At 61.8% G+C, this 20,099-nt stretch overlaps 1 protein-coding gene across 1 annotated transcript in view; it reads right to left on the bottom strand.

Annotated features, from left to right (window-relative positions):
* Positions 1 to 16: 16 nt before the first annotated feature.
* BAIAP2 (BAR/IMD domain containing adaptor protein 2) overlaps positions 17 to 20,099 on the bottom strand; it is a 29,413-nt gene continuing 9,330 nt past the window's right edge. Inside the window, exons 4-7 of the mRNA XM_038157206.1 lie at positions 12,162 to 12,223; positions 11,853 to 11,924; positions 11,474 to 11,611; positions 17 to 1,479 (exon numbers count right to left, since the gene is read on the bottom strand). Of these exons, the coding sequence (XP_038013134.1) occupies positions 1,246 to 1,479; positions 11,474 to 11,611; positions 11,853 to 11,924; positions 12,162 to 12,223 (506 nt within the window). The 3' untranslated portion in view covers positions 17 to 1,245. The remainder of the gene's footprint in view (positions 1,480 to 11,473; positions 11,612 to 11,852; positions 11,925 to 12,161; positions 12,224 to 20,099) is intronic.

Consider the following 20,099-nt stretch of genomic DNA (forward strand, 5'->3'; position numbering starts at 1 on the left):
AGGGCTGAGCTGGGATTGATCGATGGCTCTGTGCATGGCACAGGTGAGATAACACCCAGGGACATCCTGCTTCCAGGCAGCTATCATGAAAAATGGGAATGAGGGAAGGGAAAGGTAATCTATCTCCCCAGTTTATTCCAAGACATCCCGTGTGCAGCATCTCCAGGCTGCAGGGAGCTGGGCCCCATGTGGAGCAGAGAAATAAAGCCAGGCTGAAAGCTTGGCAGGGCACAGCCCGTGCTCGGGGCTGTCCCCACGTCCCCAGGGATGAGCTGCTCAGCCCCAACGGCCCCCAGGCCCCAGTGCTGCGTCCAAGCCCCACTGCTCCCTGCCTGCAGGACTGGCAGCCACCTGCTACCGTGCTCCAAGGGGGAAACAGATGGAGCCAAACTTGTCCTTATCCTACACCGAGAATCATCACATCATGTACGAGCATCCCCTTGTGTGACTCAGAGGGGGAAGATGTCCCAGCCCCCTCGAGGTCACTCCCAAGGGTGACCCGATGTCTCTGCTCTGCCTCATCTGGAGACAAAATGTGGTTTTGCTTATCAAAATCCCTCTCTAAATCCGATTTCAAGGTCCCTGCATATTTCCCCAACACCAGCCAGCGGGTCCAGCCTCAGGATCCTGTGGAGCATCCTGCAGGAGCCACGGGCAGCAGCGGGATGGAGTTTTGAGCAGGACACACACCGTGCTCTGGACAAGCCACCAGCAAAGTCCCTCCTGCAAAATCAGCCTGCGTGTGCTGCCGCGGCAAGGTTTCGGTTCCTTCCTGCTGACCACCAGCCCCGGGAGGTGCCTTTCCCCTCCTGCACTCCGCTCGCCAAGCCGAGCGTGGATCCGAGCTGTGGATGTGGCAGGACAGAGCTGACTAATCCCAGCTCCCTCTCCTGCTCCATGCCAAGCGTGGCGGTGACAGATGGCTGCTGTGAGCCACGGAGGGCGGTGCTGGGGAACAACCAGAACGGGAGCACCAGGCTGCGGGAGCAGCAGCAGCCCTCGTCTGGGTGGATTCTGCTCCACACCCAGGCAGGTGCTGCAGCTTCCCGGGCGGGCAGGGGGCAGCTCCAGCCCTGCTCCAGGGGGCAGCCACGGGCAGGAGAGATGTGGAGTTGCCATGGGAAAGAGGGATTTGGAGCAGCTGCTCCTGCTGGGGCATCTTCCCTGGAGTCACCTGCCGGTCCATCATGCCACCCCCTCGGTCCCCGAGCTGCAGGGGCTGCACCACCTGTGGCTTTTGGGATCTCAGGCTGTTCTGTGGGGTGCAGGTTGAGCCGGGGGCATCCACCCAGTGCCGGGGCAGCCAGGCCAGCGGGTCCCACTCACCTTGGCGTGGTAGGTGATGGCGCTCTTGGCCACCGCGCACTGCTTCTCCACCAGGAAGCAGAACCGTCTCCTCTCTTCCGTCAGAGCTGTCTTGTAGCCATCGGAGACGTAGTTTTCCAGCTCCCCTTGCTTGTTGCTGATGGCTTCGATGTACTGGAAGAGGGAGAGGAGCAGGGAGGAGGCTGCCGGCAGCGCCGCGGGGCAGGCGGTGCCGCGGAGCGGAGCGGGGCGGGCGGGACCCCGGCACGGGACACACGCAGGGACCCACGCAGGGACCCACACACACACACAGGGACACACACGTGTGCCTGCACAGCCCCCCAGCCCGCCCTTACTCATCGGAGCCCCCCACGCAGAGGCGCTGACTCAGCCCGTGGGCTGCACGGGACGAGCTGTACCCGCGGCCGCCCGCTCACCACCGGGCTCGGAGGCGCTGCCGGGGGCCGGGGGCTGCCCCGATGGCCCGGGACTGGCAGCGGCCCCCGCAGCCCCTGGCACAAACCAGCTCAGCTCCCGGCCCGCTCCGGCATCGCCCGGGCTGTGCCGAGTCCCTGCCCGCTGCCGAGGGATGGCGCGGGGACCCTGCCACACACGGGGCCACCACAGCGCCCCTGAAACCGCCAGCAGCGCCTTCAGTCTGTGTTTGCCACAGGGGACACAGCTGGGCAGTGCCACACAGCGGCACAGGACGCCCTGGCTGCTCCCTGGTGCCACACCCTGGACTGGCAGACACGGTGGCCCTGCCAGCGCTGGCAGCTGGAGGCTCCTCTGCTGGCTCCCACAGCTGGCAGCCCCGAGGAGGGGAGGGAGAACGATGCATCTGACTCTGTGGATATCAGAAGGCTAATTCATTAATGACTTTATTATACTGTATTATTCTATACATCTAAAAGGGAACCTGCTAAGCACTCAGCGCTGCACACCTGCACACACTGCACTGAATCTCGTGAGTGTCAGCTGACAGTCCCAACACACACACACACACTTCTGGCCCTGATAAGCCAAGGAAATAAATCACTATGACTTTGGGTAAACAATTTTTATATCGCATTCTACTTTCGCACAAACACAGGCACAGCAAATGGTAAGAATTGTGTTTTCTTTCTCTGATGTTCGGAGAATGTGAAACTTAGAAATATTCTTAAGAAGATGTGCCTTGTTTTTTCTCTGCAAAGAGAAATGTGGGGCTGTCCTGACGTGATGCGTGCCAGCATGGCTGTGCCATGCAGGGCTCTGCCAGCACCACACCTGGCACAGCAGCAGCACATGGGGGAACCCCCAGCTGCTCTGCCCTGTGTGATGGAAAGGTGGCAGAGGGGACTCCAGGGACCACAGGGCAGCACCAGCCTCTCCCTGAACAGAACACACGAGGTGCCCCCAGCTCCCTGACCTGGCCACTTTGTCCTCCCTTCATCCCTCTGGATGCTCCACCTGCCATGTGGCAGCAGGGGAGCAGCCCTGAGAGCAGCACCTCTTGCCCATCGCTGTCCCACACCGTCACACCTCCGTGCCACCACCTCTTCCCTAGGACAGCGGCACCACGACACCGGAAAGCCACAACACCCCCAGCCCAGGCAGGGCTGGACCTGCTTCAGGCAGCCCAAGCTTCTCTGAGATGGGAATTAAACTGGAAATTCAGGGCCCAGAGCAGCTTTGCTGCTTCTTCACGGTTATCGGTTATTTTTAGCATGCTACAATATTTATTAAGAGATACATAAAATGGAGCAAACCAACAAAAGCAGCAAGATTCAGTGACATCCCAGACTTCAAAGGGGGATTATTCTGGGGCTGGACTTGCTCCTGGCTCCCACCCTGCTTCGAGCACCCCCTGAGAGCAAAACCCAGTGCAGGGCTTGTGCCAGAGCCAGCAGGTTCTGGGTCTCCCCACATTGCACCAAGCTGGGTGAGAGAAAGAGCGTCGGTGAGAAATGGAATAAAAACCCCGTTTGCAACCAACAACCCTATTTCCAAGAGAATCTTTTCCACCAAAATGAGAAAATCCAGGGCAAAACGCCTGTGGCCGTGAGGAGAAATAAGCGAAGGGAGCTGAGCTGATGCCACTGGGCACACAGGCGGGAGGGAGGTTTTGGCATCGCCCCAAAGCAGAGACACGGGGCATGGCACTTGGAATGCCAGGCAGCAGCCGGGCTGTGCCAGCACAGAGGCACAGGAAGAGGCAGCAGCAGCCCCGGGCACACAGAGCCCCCAGAGGAGGAGGAGGAGGAGGAGGAGGAGGAGCGCTGGGGAAGGCTCCTGCAGCGGGCTCGGGACGGCAGCACGCCGCCTCCTCCCGGGTATTATTAGCCTGGGAACAGCACAGGGACAGAGCCCAGAGGCAGCAGCCTGGCAGTGGTGATGGGAGCTGGGGAATGGTGCCCCAGTGCCAGCTCCAGCGCCAGCCTGAGAGCCCCCAGCCCCTCCAGCACAGCCCTGCTATGCCCAGGACAGACCGAGCCCTGCTGCCCACGCTCATCTGAACCACGGGCAGCTCCACAAGGAGCTTCTCCCCCAGGGGAAGGGGCAGGACAACGCTCCCCCTCCTGCAGAGCCCCTCTTCTGGGAGGAAAGCCCAACCCTGACAGCACCTGAAATAGCAGGAGCACACACAGACCCCAGTCCCCATTAATTTAATTAATTAAATTTTTCCCCATCACCCTGCTTAATTTACTAACTGGGCCACCAAGAACGAGAAGGTGAGGAGTGAAAAGAGCTCAGCTCCAGCTAATTGGGCTCAGTGGCACGAGGCCCATCCCACCACGATTCCCTGCAGGATCCCCATCCCTGGCCAGGCACGGCTCCAGCCCAGACACAGCACAGGGAGAAAGCCTGATCTCAGCACAGGAGGGCTCCAGCTCTCAGCAGGATTTAAATCCGCAGGTAGGAGCCTTGTTTACAGCCCTGCTCTCGGGCTGGTTCTGCAAGGCTCCTGCTAATTCCTGTGCTGAGAAAGGCTTGTCTCAGCCAGTCGGAACACGCCGCTCCCTCCGCGAGCGCAGAGCCCACGCTCTAAACTTAGTACTCAGAGCTTTATATACTTTATGTAAATATGCTCCGTGTGCCATTGATTTACCCACAGCCTCGATTTTACACGTTGCTCCATCACAAAATGGCGAGCGACAGTCCTTGTTCACGAGGTGGTTTTCAGTTTGGGTTTGCTCAGAATGACAGTGGGCTTTCAGATAACGCCCAGAAAGGCAAATTTAAATAAAAAAGCCTGCTAAATATGCCAGATGCACGGGGGAAAAGTAACACACAAAGCACAGTGTAAGATCTCGGGACTGCACTCCAAGGAGAAGCTCTGCCTTACTCAGGAGTGAGGCTTCACCTGCAGCCAGGTGCCCACCAGGACCTCAGGGCTGCTGCTCTCGTCTCCGTTCCCCAGAAATGGGGGGAATCTCAGCCACCCCACACTCTGAACCACGGCCAAACGCCGTTGCAGCTTGGCATGACCTGATCCCCTCTGTAAGGGCTGGGGATTAGGGTTAGGTGCTTTCCTGCCAGGCTCAGCAGCTTCCCTAGAACCCCACTGACAAGCACAAACCACTCAAGCACTGTAAACCGAGACCTCGACTGATTGAGGCTGTCAGCTCCAAACTCACACGTTAAGAATCATCTCAATAAAATCCCCAGGCTGAAGGAGGAGAGAGAAACCCCATCGTGATCCGAGCGGGCAGGGAGGCAGCCGGGCCGGGCCGGTGGTCACACCCAAAGCCAGAGCACACACCAGAGCCACCCAACAGCTCCAGAAAATCTTTTCTGGGTTTCTAGGTTGGAGAGGCCTCAAATAACTCCCCCGTGCCGCGCCCCCCCCGCCTCCCGCATCCACTTCCAATTCACCGGGAGCCGCTGACCTAATTAGCAGTGTCAGCACGTGGCGGCGCCGGGCAGAGCCTTCGGAGCTGGGACGCTTCCAGGATGCTGCCACGGGGCCAGGCTGGCACAGCCGGGGCTCCTGGGGCACCCCCGGCTGCGGGGGCTCGGCCAGGGACCCCCAGGGCAGGCACAGAGCGGGGCCGGAGCCACGGCCCCCGCGCCAAGCCAAGGCCAGTCGCCCCCGGCTCAGAGGGAGAATTAGGAGCGCGAGCGGATGAAAAGGGAACGAGCTGCCGCCGAGCCGCGGCTGCCCCGCTCAGAAAGGCAGGGCACACAGCCCTGCCACCTCCCCTCAGAAAGGCAGGGCACGCAGCCCTGCCACCTCCCCTCAGAAAGGCAGGGCACGCAGCCCTGCCACCTCCCCACGGCCGCGGGGACAGCTCGGGGGGTGCAGATCAAAGAGCGGCTGAGAAATGCCAAGGGCTACGAGGAGCACACGCTGCTGTCAGCGAGGAGCACTCGCTGCTGTCAGCGCAGGAGGAGCAGCAGCGAGCTCCAGCCGAGCCTGTGATAACCTCGGCCCGGCTGGGAAATGAGTCCAGAGCTCCCATCCCAGCCAGCAGCGTGCAAACACAGCCAACACGAGCCAAGGGCTGAGCTCCCCCAAATCATCACCCCAGGTCCTTCGTGGCGTGTTTGGCACCGACCAGGCCGAGCCGAGGGCCGGCCCCAGGGACAAGAGGGGACCCCCGGCAGGCAGGAGCTGCCTCGGGGTCACCAGCACGGCACAGCCGTGAATTTTGGGGGTCAGAAGCCGAGGGGAGCAGGCGGCAGGCGCGCTTCCACCCAGCACCAGGAGGGATGCAGAGCAGGGAGGGGCTGTGCCCACCCCAGCTCCCATCCAAAGAGGGATTGGACAGGATCGGTGGCACAGAGCAGTGGGAAAAGAGAAAGGAAAGGTCAGGGAAGAGAGAGGACTGTGCTGGATCGATGCAGCAGGCTGAAATGCCTGGAAGGAGTAAACGTGGAGAGAAGGGAGGATTTGTTTAGGCAATCACGAGGGAGAATAGCTAGAAATGGGATAGGATAAAAAAGAAGTTAGGCTGATTAGCAGGGGAAGAGCATCTGAGCAGGCAAACCTGCTGGAACCCCAGCACAGCACAGAGGCAAAATGAGCAGAGCAAGCAGCCAGGGATCCTCAGCTCAGAGAGCTTTTCCTCATTCCCAGAAACTGCTGCTGGCAGACCCTGGAGCAGCCTCGGGGGTGGCACTGTCCCCTCCTGGCTCCTGCAGCCCCCACCCAGCCCTGTGTGTCACCCAGCGAGGCTGGGTGGTGTGTCCAGCCAGGCACGGCCACGCTGGATCCCAGTTTGGGGCTATGCCAGGCTCTTCCACAGCCAGGAAGGAGAGCAGAGCTCAGGATGAGCCCTGACCCAACCTCTCCTGTACTACGGCAAATAAAACAACAGCCCCACAGCAGGGAATGGCCACCACGGGAGCCCAAACACATTTCCCTGCCTTCTGTGGGGTCACTGACCCTGTAGGAGCCCCCCAGAACCACAGCAGAGCCCTGCAGGTTTCCCGGGGGAGACAAGCTCCCCCTGCCCTGCAGAGCCCCAGCCAGGAGGGAAGGCCCTGGCCCTGATGTGCTGCCCACCAGCCCCCCTGCTCAGCTGCAGCCAAAGCTCCCTGGGGATGGCAGCTGGGCCACGGCTGCTGATGGTTATCCGGGGTGATGGGAAAGCAGAGCAGGTCCTGGGGAGCCAGCCCCCAGAGCCGGGGATGCCAGGCTGCCCTCCTCCCCTGGGAAGGGCTGTCTCCCCTTGTTTGTCACAGCTGCAGCAGCCCCAGCCCTGCCCCAGCCACGCACACATGTGGCGTTACATAAACTCCAGAGAGCAGAGCAGCAGGGGAGTGCTGGCTCCAGCCAGCTTCACCTTCTGCTGCCCAGAACCTTCCCCAGCGCAGGAGCAGCCCGGATCAGCAGCTCAGGGCACAGATCCGGCACCCAAGATCCTGCACAGGCACTTCCAGGAACACCCCCAGGGATCCAGGGGCAGCCACGGCTTCTCTGGGCACCCTCTGCCAGGATTTTGGAATTTCTGCCCAACATCCCATCTAAGCCTGCCCTCTGGCAGTGGGGAGCCATTCCCCCTCTCCTGTCACTCCAGACCTTGTCCAAAGTCCCTCTCTCGGAGCCTCCTTAGATACTGGAAGGGGCTTCTCTGCTCTTGCTGGGTTTGGGCACGTGTCCTCCCTCAGCCTAAATCCCAGCAAGAGCTGGAGAGAGTCCCCTGGAGCTGCTGAGCTCGGAGTCCTTCCCCACTTGACTTTCAGGCGAACCTCGTAACCTGGTTTGTGCAAACTCCCTTCATTTCCAGCTTCCTGACCTATGCCTAAAATTATTTCTCCTGATGGGAATATCCAAATGAGATTTCAATGACAAAAGTTCATAAAACCCCACAGGTTATTTGGCACAGTGGTATTTAATGTTTAAAACATTCCCACGGGAGCAGGGCTGGGTGAGGGCAGAGGCTGAGCTCGGCCCCCCCTGCCCACCCAGGGCCACCCACTGTCACCTGGGTCAGGCACAGCCTCTCAGGACAAACACCCAGCCCCAGCACTGCTATTTGAGCTGAATTACAGCCAGTTTTGTCCCAGCCCGATGCAGAAATCCAATTGCTCACAGTGCTAACATGATTTGATAAATAATTTGAACCAACATAACTTCATTGCTGAGCTGCTGATTCAATCCAGGTCCCAAACCCATCATGACCTTGATTTCATGGCCTGATCACAACCAGCCCTTAATGAAATTACAGCACTTGAGCTTCCTTGGCGATGGTTTCATCTCAATATTGTTTTCATTCTTCTTCATCAGAGATGCAAAGCGAATGGAATTGGTTTGTTCTCCCAGTTTTCAACACGGGTCAAGCCCCATCCCGGCCACTCCACGAGGAAGATGAGGCACGTGGGGCTCTCAGCCCTCGCTGCTCGTGTGGAGCAGCAGCTCGGTGTGTCCTTTTGCTCCCCAGCCTGGCTGAACGTGACACTCAGCAGCAGCACCCCCCAAGCACAGCTCTGCTCCTGCCCAGGGCAGGGAAAGCACTCCTGCAGCCTGTGCCACCTGCAGCTGGCTCAGAGCTACGGGAGCCTGGGCTGCTCACCAGGGGTGTTTTAGCTCCTCCAGGGGTGTTTTAGCTCCTCCAGAGGTGTTTTAGCTCCTCCAGGGGTGTTTTAGCTCCTCAGCCACTTCATGCTGCAGCACTCATTGGGAAAACTCCCCAAGAGCAGCAGGAGGCAGGGGCCAGGTGACGTGGGACTCGCAGAGCAGCCTGGACCAGCTCTCTCCATTCAACCAGGGGCTGCTGCAGCTCAGGAGCAGCCTCCTGCTAGACCCTGTGAGCATCACACCCCCTCCACGCCCTGCTCCAACCTTCTGCCCCCCGGGCACTGCTGTGTGCCCTCCCTGCTGGACTCCAGCACTGGTTTCTGCTCTATAAAGGGGAGCAGCTGAAGGGAACAGGTGAGACGGCTGGGCTGCTGCCCTGGGCTCTCTGATTGATTCAGCAGAGTGGGAACACAGCCAAGGGCTGTGCTCTGCCAAAAGCGGGGCCTGGGTGGCCCCAAAGCTGCTCCCACTCTGACAAACCTCACACAACCCCCGAGGTCCCCGCAGGACGGTCCTGCTGCTGCCACCACGCGTCTCACTGGCAGGTGATGACAAGATGTGGTCACTCCACAGGTGGTGAAGAGGCAGAACGGAGCAGTTCTGCTTCCTGGAGCATTAAATATGAAGGAAGATGATGACAGAGCATCAGACTCCTGGCTGGCAGCTGCTCCAGCAGCTTCACGGGGACCAGCCCTCAGAAGAGCAAGATGTTATTGCTGCCTCCGAGGAGGTGACACTGCCATCAACAGCAGCTTCTCCCACGAGGAGAGAAGGAACCAGTGCATTAGGAGACTCCAGCCAGCCCTGGCTGATGGGTCTGTGGTCCCCAGGCACCAGCCTGGCGCAGCCATCAGCATCCCCAAACCATCCCCAGGCGCTTGAGCAGCTCCGAGGAGACCAGCAGAGGTTTGGCAAGCGGCCACAGGGGTGGCTTTGGGCCAGCTCCACAAACCAGGCTGCCCGTGGCTCTGCTTTAACCAGGCTGAGGAAAGCAAAGCCCCACACAGCTCTGTGCATGCTCCTGATCCACTCAAACCTGGTTTCACCTCCCCAAAGCCCAGTTCCAGCTCCCCAAAGCCCCAGGCAAGGCTCTCTCCTCAGGCCAGCACCAACTCCCCCCAGTTCCAGGCTGGACCCCGCTTGCTGCAGTCCCCCCTCTCTCCTCTGCCCAGGCAGAGGTGAAACAGTGTCGGGGGTTTTAACCCAAAACCTCTTTTTGTGCTGAGGAAACAGCAGCTCTGCAGTCAGCAGAGAAGAGAGGGGAAGTGGCTCTTGGCTGCGTTCAGCAATTTTAACTTTGTGTGCAGATCTAAGGCAAAGCAAACCCCCACTGAGTGCAGCCGAGCAGCCACGGAATCCCAGCACACTCTGAGCTGGAAGGGTCTCATAGCTCTGTAAGCTCAAAAGCCATCATAAAGCTTTTTTGGAGATAAGCACTTCCTAAATACTCACTGCTGAAAGATTAAAGGCAATGAGCTCTGATCCTGTCTCCCTGCCCCAGAGCTGTGCTAACAGGAGTGCCCCATCCCAGCAGGAGGCTCAGCCCACCCTTCATCCCAGCTGGGATGCCTTCCCTCCTCCTCCTCCTCCTCCTGTGGATGGGGATCCCTGCCCCGGGCTTTGCTCTGGCAGCAGCTCTCACAGCGGGGTGACAGAGGTTTGATCCCTGTCCCCCCACGCTGGGCTCAGGCCTGGCAGGGCTCTTCTAGCTCAGCAGGAATTGCAGAGCTGGGACTTGTGGAGACACACCAGGCTCAGAGGTGGTTTCAGCTGCTCTGGAGAACAGCAGAGCCTCCACCACAGTGGGCTGGACACGGAGGGGTGTGCTGGCACCTTCCAGCCCTGCTCCAGCACCTCCCAGCCTGGCTCCAGCACCTCCCAGCCCTGCTCCAGCACCTCCCAGTGCTCCAGCACCTCCCAGCCCTGCTCCAGCACCTCCCAGCCCTGCTCCAGCACCTCCCAGCCCTGCTCCAGCTGTGCCACCTGGGCACCTCCCAGAGCTCTGGCTCCCCAGGGACCCACAGGCTGAGCACAGCAGAGGATGGTGGCTGCATTCTTTCCTCCAGCGCTAGTTCTGAGTCACACCAGCATTTCCCAAACTCCAGTGCCATCAAGGATGTCACTTCCCCAGCACAAACCCCTCACTGTAACTCTCTGCTGGAGACTAAATGCCACTAAAAGCCACCAAATTACCCTCAGGAGCAAAGTGCCACCAGTGTCCAGGTGTCCTTCAGCAGACACAGATCTGTGACATGTGAAGAAACAGACCCTGGTCCCACCATAACACACACCCCTGCCTTGGGGACAGGACCAAATAACTCCTGCCCTCAGGAACTCACCTTCCCCTGCCCAAGCACCGCTTGTGCCACCGTGGTGATGGTGACCAAATTATTCCTGCCCTCAGGAATTCCCCTGCCCAAGCACCGCTTGTGCCACCGTGGTTCCTGCAGCAGCTCTCCCTGCCAGCCAGGGCACGCTGGGGCATCAGAAACCCCTGAACACCCCTGGATGGGGCCAAGCTGCCAGCGCAGAGGGCACAGAGGGCACAGCAGAGCGCAGAGGGCACAAACTCCTGCTGTGCATCCCCAGCGGGACCCACGAGTGCCACAGCCCCTGGGCACTGCCAGGACGTGCCCTGGGGGCCCCTCAGTGAGACCCAAGGCTGGCTCCCCCTCAGTGGGGAGCTCTCTGCCCCCGTGCCCACCCCCATCACACATCACACCGCTCTGATTCACCGCAGCCGCCCCCGCGGGGGGGGGCAGGGGCACAGGCACAGAAAACACACCAGAAAACACCAGAAAACACCAGAAAACACCAGAAAACACCAGAAAACACCAGAAAACACCAGAAAACATCTCCCAGGCACCCTGGAGCAGGCACAGCAGGGACTCGTGCTCCTGGGGGCCTTTCCTGAAGTGACAGCAGCGGTACAGGTGGCTGGAGCAGGGGCAGGCAGGCAGCTCCAGCCCCACCCTGCACTGGGAACAGCCCGTGCCAGCGCCGGCTGCCACCCCCTGCCACCCACACCTGCCCTGCAAACCCTTCCCCACAAGGGTGGCATAGCCCCACCACCCCCACGGGTGTCCCCCTGGTGTCCCCACCCTGCCTGCAGCTCCTTGTGCCCCTGGTGTCCCCTGGTGTCCCCCGGTGTCCCCAGCCTACCTGCAGCTCCTTGTCCGAGTACTTCTGGGGGTTCTTGCTGCCCTGGCTCTTCTTGCGCAGCTTCTTCAGCTCAGCCTGGCACTTGTCCAGGGAGTCCCCCTTGCTCCTCTGCTCCGTCTGGTATTTCTTCAGCGCAGCCTGGGTGCCACAGGAGACAGCTCTGAGCCCCGGCCACGGCTCCTGCTGCCAGGGGCTGGCAGAGCCCCCGGGACGGGGCCGCTCCCGAGGCCCAGAGGGCACCCAGGGGACACCGCCCGGCGCGTGGTGACACGGGGGACACCCGTCTGTAAGCACGGCGGGACGTCCCCCGGCAGGGAGCGGGGGACGGGGCGGCCCCAGGGACCCCGGGCTGTGCCAGACTCACACACACAAAACTCACACTCAGGTAGCGGGAGTCCAGCTCCACCTTCTGCTCCAGCTGCGTCAGGAGCTCGTTGTGGAAGGACTTGAGCTGCAGGGGGAAAGGAAACACACGGGGCTTGGGGAGGGCTGGCCTGGGCAGCTGTGGGTGCCACTGGAGAGGGGCAGCACGGGCTGAGAGCCCAGCAGGGCTCAGGAGGATGCCCAAGACACGCAGAGCCTTTGGAGCTCGGCAAATCCATGGCAGAGGGGCTGGTGGCATCTGGACAGGGCACGGAAAAGCAGTGCCCGCTGCCAGGGACCCTGGCACGCCAGGCTGGGCACTCACCATCTCCTCCAGCTGGTTCTGGATCTGCCTGTGCACCTCTGCCATCTGGAAGAGCACGTCCCCTGCAGAGACAGGACACGGAGAGCTTGAGCACTGAGCTCGGGGGACACCCAGGGCTGGGGCAGCAGCCCCCCGCTGGCAAGGAGGGGTCCCCAGCCAGACCTGGGGGCTCCCGGGGTACCCCTGTGCCCACCTCGGGGAGCTGCAGTGAGCCAGTGACAAACAGACAAACCTTGGGAGGCAGGGGGGGAACCAGGAGCAGCAGCGGGACCCCAGCCCCGGGGGCAGCCCTTGCTGCCCTGGCCCAGCACAGCCCTGCCCTCAGAGCAGGGCACAGGACAGGGGCTGAGCCCTGGGATCCCCGGCGCAGCCAAGGAATCCCAGCTCTGTTCTGCCACTTCCTGTGATTTTCCTCGTCCACGGCCAGGGCTGCTCCTGGAGGAAGGGCTGTGTCCTGCCTCGGCAGGAGCCCAGCTGCCTGCAGCCAGACACACACCAGGCATCTTCCAGGAGCACAGCCAGCCCTCAGAGCCCTGCCTGTGCACCAGAGCGAGCAGGGGACAGCCCGGCTCTGTCAGCTCTTCTCAGGCCTGCCTCTGGAAGCTTTTCCTTCCAGCATGGCAGGCTCCCAGCCTCTGTGGAGCTGTTTGTACATGAAAGCCAGCATCTCACTGGGGCAAGGGAAGGGGTGGGAGCCTCCCCCAGGCCAGCCCCAGCCCCAGCCTGTCCCCCCACGTCCCCGGGCACACGGGCCACGTGGGGATCAACACGCCCAGCTGACCAGGAACAACCTGCCTCAACACTGCTGCGCTCTCCTGCCTGGAGCAATTCGTACTTTGCACCACACTCTGTGCCCCAAACCCTTCTGCAAACATCAAAATCCCATCCTTGGCAGGCACTGTCCCCTCTGCTGCGGTGCCAGACCTGGCTGTGGCAGGGCCACTGTCCCCTGTGCCCCCTGAGCAGCGCCCAGGCTGTCCCACAGAGGCAGAGGTGCCCAGCTGGCAGAGCTGCAGCTCTGCTCCTTGCCCAGGTTTCCAGCGAGCCCGCTGTGATTTTCCAGCCGGTTCTGCAGGAGCTGAGCCCAGCAGAGCCCTCAGACCCGGCCACCACCCACGTCAGCAGGGTCACACGCCTGCAGGGTCACACGTGAGCGGGGCCAGGCCAGGGGTCAGCAGCTCAGGAGCTCCAGGAAATCTCTCCTGCTGGGGCTCAGTGGTGGGACGTGCTGAGCTCCCCCTGCGAGGAGCCCTGGCGTCACCTGAGGTGGCTCTGTCAGGGGGGATGAGTGCAAGGGTGGCTCTCACTGTTCCCAAAGCTTGCACCGCCCCCCGGCCCTCTCCCTTCCCCTCTGGCTGGGGTGGAAATCCCTGGAGTGCTGGCGTGGGGCTCTGGCCAGCAGCACAGAGCTCCTGACCCACCCCAGAGCAGGACTGGGGCACAAACGGCATCCACGTCCCCACGTGCAGCCCTGGCACCCCTGCTTTGGGAGCAGAGGGCTCTGCCCCCCTCCACACTCCTCTCCAGGGAGCTGGCCCGTGCCCAGCAGCCGGGGTGGCTGGTGGAGCTCTCTCAGCACCGATATCCATCTCTGGGCTCAGCTTTCCCCTGCCCCACCAGCACCCCGGGCTCCTCCAGCCCCACATCAAAGCCAGCAGCACACGGAGCCCTTCCCACAGCACAGCCTGCCTGGGGGACTCTGCTGTCCCCACCCCAGGCAGCAGCAGGAGGCGGCAGGAGGGCAGCTGGACACCTGCCCAGAGCCCCGTGAGCTTCCCCCAGAGCCCGTCCCCAGCTGGAACCAGCCCCAGGCTTCTGGTCACCCCTGCAGGATTTGAACTAAATCCCCTAAAAGCAGCAGCAGGGTGTGAATTCCCACAGAGCACCTCTGCCACCCCACACCTGCAGCTGTGAGCTGCTTCTCGAACCCTGCAGAGCACGGGAGACAGACATCCCAGCCCAGAGCCAGCCCAGAGCCAGCCCGGAGCTGCAGGGGCGAGCCTGAACTGAGACCGAGGGCCAGCACGGCAGCTGGGAATTCCAAACAGCCCAAATCCCAGCTTGGAAAAGAGCCTGTGGCCCCGTGCCGGGGGCACCACTGTGAAATGGTGGGGGGACCACCCCAGGAGCCGGCTGGCAGGGCTGGGACCGTGGCACGCCCTGGCACAGCAGAGCCACCCACGCCAGGGGCGTTCCGCGCCAGCTGCCAGGGGGATTTGAGCATTAACCACCTGAAGTGCCACTGAGCAGCAGGACAGCAGCTCGGGCCACCCGAGAGCTGCCAAAACACACATCCTCCGGGGGGGAAGCCCGGGTGAAGCATCTCAGCTGCTCAGGGGCGCAGAGAGCCGGGGCAGGGCAGGGCAGAGCCGGGGAGGAGGAGCTGCTCAGGGCTGACTCACAGTATCGCCCTGCCGAGCAGCCACAGCAGCTATTGTGGGCCCTTCCCTTCCACACCCAGCCCACAGGAGGCAAACAGGTTGTTCCACATCCCTCCCACCCCTGCTGGCACCAAGGCTGCCAGCTGCCCCTCCAGAAGGTGCAGCAGTGGGAGCCCAGCTCTCGGGGCTTTGCTCTGCGGCTCTCAGAGACTCGAGGGCGTTTCTCGACCCCCCCCCGAAGCAGGATGTTGGCCACTTCTAATGAAAACACCGAGGATGCGTTAATCAGGGAGCAAAACTGCTCAGAGACAGAACCCAGGCAGGGCTGCAGCCACCCAGGCGGTCCCGCAAGGGTGGCAGGAGATGGTGGCCAGGGACCATCTCCCAGCAGCAGCATCGTGGCTGCCCCAGCTTCCCCAGGGGGGTCAGGACTTGGGCACATGTCCTAAAAACCAGCCAGCAGCAACCCTGCTCACGCAGCACCTCGCTGCTGATGCGGCCAAATTCCAGGGAAAACCCAGCAGAGGCAGAGGTGGCGCCCGGGGGCGCGGTGTAATGGTGGGCTCAGCGATCCTGAGAGCTTTCCCGAAGCCCTGCAGTGTGTTTTTTCTGCACACAGCAGCTCCCCAGGGCCAGGGAGCCCTTCCAGCGCAGGCTCTGAGCTGCAGGATCCGTGAGCAGGGGGAAGGAGCCGGCGTGGGGAAACAATCAGCTTGGGGAAACAATCAGCTTCTCCTCGCTGACTCATCCCTTTCCTCTCCACAAGGGTTTCACTTCTGCCAGCCCCAGAGGACGGGGCCATGCGCTGATAACTCAGCCGAGCTGCTCCAGCCCCGCCTGGCACTGCCCCAGGCGTTTTTCCTTTGTTTATTAAGAGACCAGGTAAAGGGAACACGGGAGCTTCCCAAGGCGCCCTGGCTGGGGTTCCCAGCTCCCGGGAACCGGCCACCGAGCCTTTCAGCAGGGATGCAGCACTGGGATGGACCCCGGGGCACATCTGGGATGTGCTGTGCTCCCCACAGCCCCCCTGGATGGTGCCAGGCAGGTCAGTACCAGGCTGCCCAGCCCAGCGAGTGCCCGGGGCTGTGCCAGGAGCTGCACTGGTGGCACTGAGCCTCACACTGCCCAGCCCAGCGAGTGCCCGGGGCTGTGCCAGGAGCTGCACTGGTGGCACTGGTTCCTTAAACAGCCTCACACTGCCCAGCGAGTGCCCAGGGCTGTGCCAGGAGCTGCACTGGTGGCACTGCTCCATGAAGCACCCCCACACTGCCCAGCCTGGCCCGTGACCCCATCCCTCCGGCAGGCTGGCAGCTCCAGAGGGGCAGCAAACACCTGCAGGAGCTGGAGCTGGCCACAAACCCCTCCTCAGAGCTGCCACCCTCCCCCCGTGTGTCACGCTGATTTTTTAAGACTTTGATGTTTGTATTCTTGTAATAAACTTTCTCACACGCTTTCTATAAATAATTCATTGTTTTGTGTTTTTTTCACGGAGGAGGAGAAATTTAATGAACTGTTGGCTTGTCCAGTGTCACTGGAGAGGTGGCACTGTCACCCTCTGCCCACTGTCGCTTTGGGAAAACTACAAATGTTCGAGTCACAAAGTAAACTCCTCCCTCCTTTGTTCACCTTGAGGACAGCAGCGTCTGTGTCTCATCTCGTGTCCTGCGGTGCCACCCGTGCTGGGGGACAGCAGACCCCAGCCCTGGGCACACACAGGACCCCTCCACCCCCGTCCCTGCAGCACCCTCCCCAGCACGGGGACAGGTGGGACACGTCCAGAAGCTGCCACCATCACCGGGGAAGGTGCAACCCAGACTCCACACACATCTGCCACACGCTGGGAGCCCCAGCCAGGCCACATGGTCCTCGCAGATGCTCCTTCACAGCCCTCCTCCTCCTCCTCCACCGGCCAAGCACAGGTTGGTGAGAAGCAGCCCTGGCCGTCTGCTCCTCGCGGCAGGGATGGAGGCTCTGGAAAAGCCCCTTCCCGAGGCGGCAGGAGGCTTTCAGAGGGCTGTCCTGTGTCTCTGCACCCTCAGCAGGCCCGTTCCTGCAGCTTCCCTCCCTCCACCAGCACAAAGCTGTCACCCACAAGGTGCCAGGGGAGGTGTGAAGCCCAAATTTAAAGGATCGCCACAAAGGAGCTCACCTCCACAGCAGGGACACTGCCAGAAATGACAGGAAAGTGTCTCCTGCAGCTCTGCGTCCCCCTGGGCGCTGCTCTGACTGGCTCCCAGGGGACACCAACCCACCCCAGCCGTCCCTGACCCCCCTCGGGGCTGCACAAGGTCACCTGTGGCTCCAGGGCCACACCTCTGCTGGGCAGGAAGCACCTGCCCAAAACATCCCCGAAGAATCCAATTAACAGATGAATCCCTGCTCCCAGAGGATCTCGTGCAGCACAAAGCCAGGACACCCCCAGAGCCGCAGGGGACAGAGAGGCTGACCCCAGGGATGGCCCTGCAATGTCCCAGGCCAGGCTGGACGGGGCTGGGAGCAGCTGGGACAGGGGAAGGAGCCCCTGCCCACGGCAGGGGTGGAGCTGGATGAGCTGTAACATCTCATCCAAGCCGTTAAGGTGCCACATCCTGATTTTACAGTGGAAATAAAAAGCCATTATGTGCCAGGGGCTCCTTTCAGCTCGACAATGGCTGAGCAATTGCTGCCTGCGCTGCCCTTTCACAGCCTGCTGTGTCACCCGGGGCAGCTGCACTCTCCCGAGGCTCCTTCCAGAAACCAGCGCTGGGCAGAACGCACCTCCAGCCCTGGAGGGCTTCCTGCAGGTGCTGCTCGGCCCCGGCATCCCGCGGGAAATGGCCCCAGCTCTGCTCAGCACGAGAAGAAAACCCCTTTCCGTGACTTTGCCGTGGCCCAGTTTTCACGAAGGACAAAAGAAATGCCATTTTGAGCAGCATCCAAGGCACCTAGGCAGGAGCTGGACAGGGGCCAAAGTCACCTGAGGACTCGTGCACGAGGCCGGAGCTGTTGGAAGGGGCTGCAAACGTTCTGTGGTCAGACACAGGCTCCTCATTTCGGATTATGGCCCCTAAAAGCACCACAACCACCCAGGGGTGTGCAGAACAGCCCGGGGAGGCACCTGGGGGCACACAGGCAATGCCAGAGGGAACTGCACAGGGCAGACTGACCCTTCCGCTGCTCTGGGACAATGACAGCTCCACTGGGGCTGGGAGCACCCCAAAATCCCGGCTCTGCCCACCCCAAAGGGCAGCAGGGGGGCTCAGCCAGCCCCAGCAGAGCTGATTACAGCTCAAGGGCATTACTGCTGCTGCCGCCCTTCCTTTCCCACGCAGGATTATCCTGTCTACACACGGCTCCCGAAATCTGCTGGGGAATTCGGGAAAATGCCCTGAAATCTGCTGGGGAATTCGGGAAAATGCCCCGTGCTGAGCAGGAGCTGAGCCCAGAGCTGTGCTCCAGGGGGCAAAGCTGCAGCAGCCCTGCCTCCAGGGCTGGCCTGGGACACCGCCTGTGCCACAAAGGACACCTGGAACAAGCACCCAGGTCAGCAGAGAGAGGGTTTGGAGGGAAAACAATGATCTCAGGTTTTTCTCCGTGGAGGCTGGGAGCATGAGCTGCAATCCTGACCAGAGCTGCCCACAGTTTTTCCTTATCTTGAAGCAGTTTTCCCTATAAAATCCTGGAAGAAAATCCCACTCGGGGAGGGAGCTGGGGACACAGCATCAGTGGAAGCAGCAATTAAGACAATTCCTGTTCTAAAATGAATTCCCCTGGACCCCTGGCAGTGCCCAAGGCCAGGCTGGACAGGGCTGGGAGCAGCCCGGGCCAGCGGGAGGTGTCCCTGCCACGGCAGGGGTGGCACTGGGTGGCCTTTGAGGTCCCTGCAGCCCACAGCAGTCTGGGCTGCTGTGAAACGACCCAGAGCCCCTTCGTGGCACTATCAGCACTGCCAGCCCAGGCAGTGACGGGGCAGAGGTGTTCCCAGGAAAAGCTGCAGCCCTGGCCGGCCCAGAGCAGCTCCCAGGCCTGTTTGCACATCTGCTGGGAGGGGGCTGTGGCCCGGCTCTTATCAGCTCCACCGAGCTGCTGCTGCCAGAAATGTTATCTGCGCTTTCTCCTGCCCCGAGCAGCTGCCACAGCAAATAGCAGCAGCATCAGCAGAGCAGAGGCTGAGAGCAGCCACAGCCTCCCCGGGCTGTGCCCACACCAGGAGGGGAAGGAGCAGCGATTTGGGAACGCCCCGCACCCCAAAACACCGCAGCCACGCATGGGGGGACGATGGCACCAGGACAGGGGGGGACGATGGCACCAGGACGGGGGGGGGACGGTGGCACCAGGACGGGGGGGGACGGTGGCACCAGGACGGGGGGGGGACGGTGGCACCAGGACGGGGGGGGACGGTGGCACCAGGAGGTCAAACCCCTGTTCTCTGGGGGGGAAGCAGGGCCAGGAGGGTGCCCAAACGCAGGGGTGAGGTGTGAGCAGGGCTGGAGCTGCTCTGCAGAGCCGCACAGAGGGGATCCCCAGGCTCCTGCCCCCTGCCCCAAGCCCCCCGCGGGAGGGCAGAGCTGGGTGTGCTCAGCCCCAGAGAGCAGCGGCAGCTCCTCCGGGCTCTGCAGCCCTCGCAGCACACAGGGCTCTTTGTTTTATTTATTAAACAGCAGCAGATTGCTCCAGGCAGCTCTAATCCACGCCTCGGTTTCCATAGACACTTGCAGCTCTCCCAGCACAGTTCCCAGGCAGCAGCAGGGCTGGGGGAGAGGGCTCTGCCACCGAATCCAGAGCCCAGGGGCTGCTCCGCGGCTCCTGCAGCCTTCAGAGCCCTTCCAGCTCAACCTCTCTGTTAATTGCCTGCCCCCGAGAGACGCTTTAATGAGCACTTTGCCATGAGCCAGAGCTGGGGGGGGGGGATGGAGGGGGAGGAGGGGCTCACCTGGGACTGCACAGACACCAGGACAAGGCCCATCTCACTCCATGAGAGCCTTCACATGGGGCAGCACCCCGGGGGGAGCTGGGAGGGACACCTCGAGCCATGGGGGGAGCTGGGAGAGCCACCTCAAACCATGGGGGGAGCTGGGAGAGCCACCCCGAGCCATGGGGGGAGCTGGGAGAGCCACCCCGAGCCATGGGGGGAGCTGGGGAGGGTCCCCTCAGACCCTGGGGGGAGCTGGGGAGGGTCCCCTCAGACCAGAGCTGTGGGGAGGGAGGACACAGGAGGATGCCTGGGCAGCAGTGGGGCTGGAAAAGCAGCTCCCCTCCGAAGGAGTTCCTGGGAGCTCAGTGCGAGGAAGGGGACGGAGGCAGCAGCGTCACAGCCCGTGATGTTTGCCATGGACTGGGCAAACACCAGTCCCCGGCAGTGGGCACAGGGAGGCTCCAGCAGGGCAGAGCTGCTGCAGCCAGGGCACAGCCCCAGCCCCGGCAGCACAGGGTGACCCCCCCAGCACAGCCCACCTGCCCCTCTCTCTCCTCTGCCCCTCCAGAGGCCCCTGAGGGGCAGCTCAGCCGCAGCTCCCCGGCCAAAACCTGCTGCTTCCCCTTCTCCAAGTGAGAAAAAACCACCACAAGCTGCTCTGCT

This window comes from Motacilla alba, chromosome 18 (genome assembly GCF_015832195.1).
Source record: "Motacilla alba alba isolate MOTALB_02 chromosome 18, Motacilla_alba_V1.0_pri, whole genome shotgun sequence".
Classification (NCBI taxonomy): domain Eukaryota; kingdom Metazoa; phylum Chordata; class Aves; order Passeriformes; family Motacillidae; genus Motacilla; species Motacilla alba.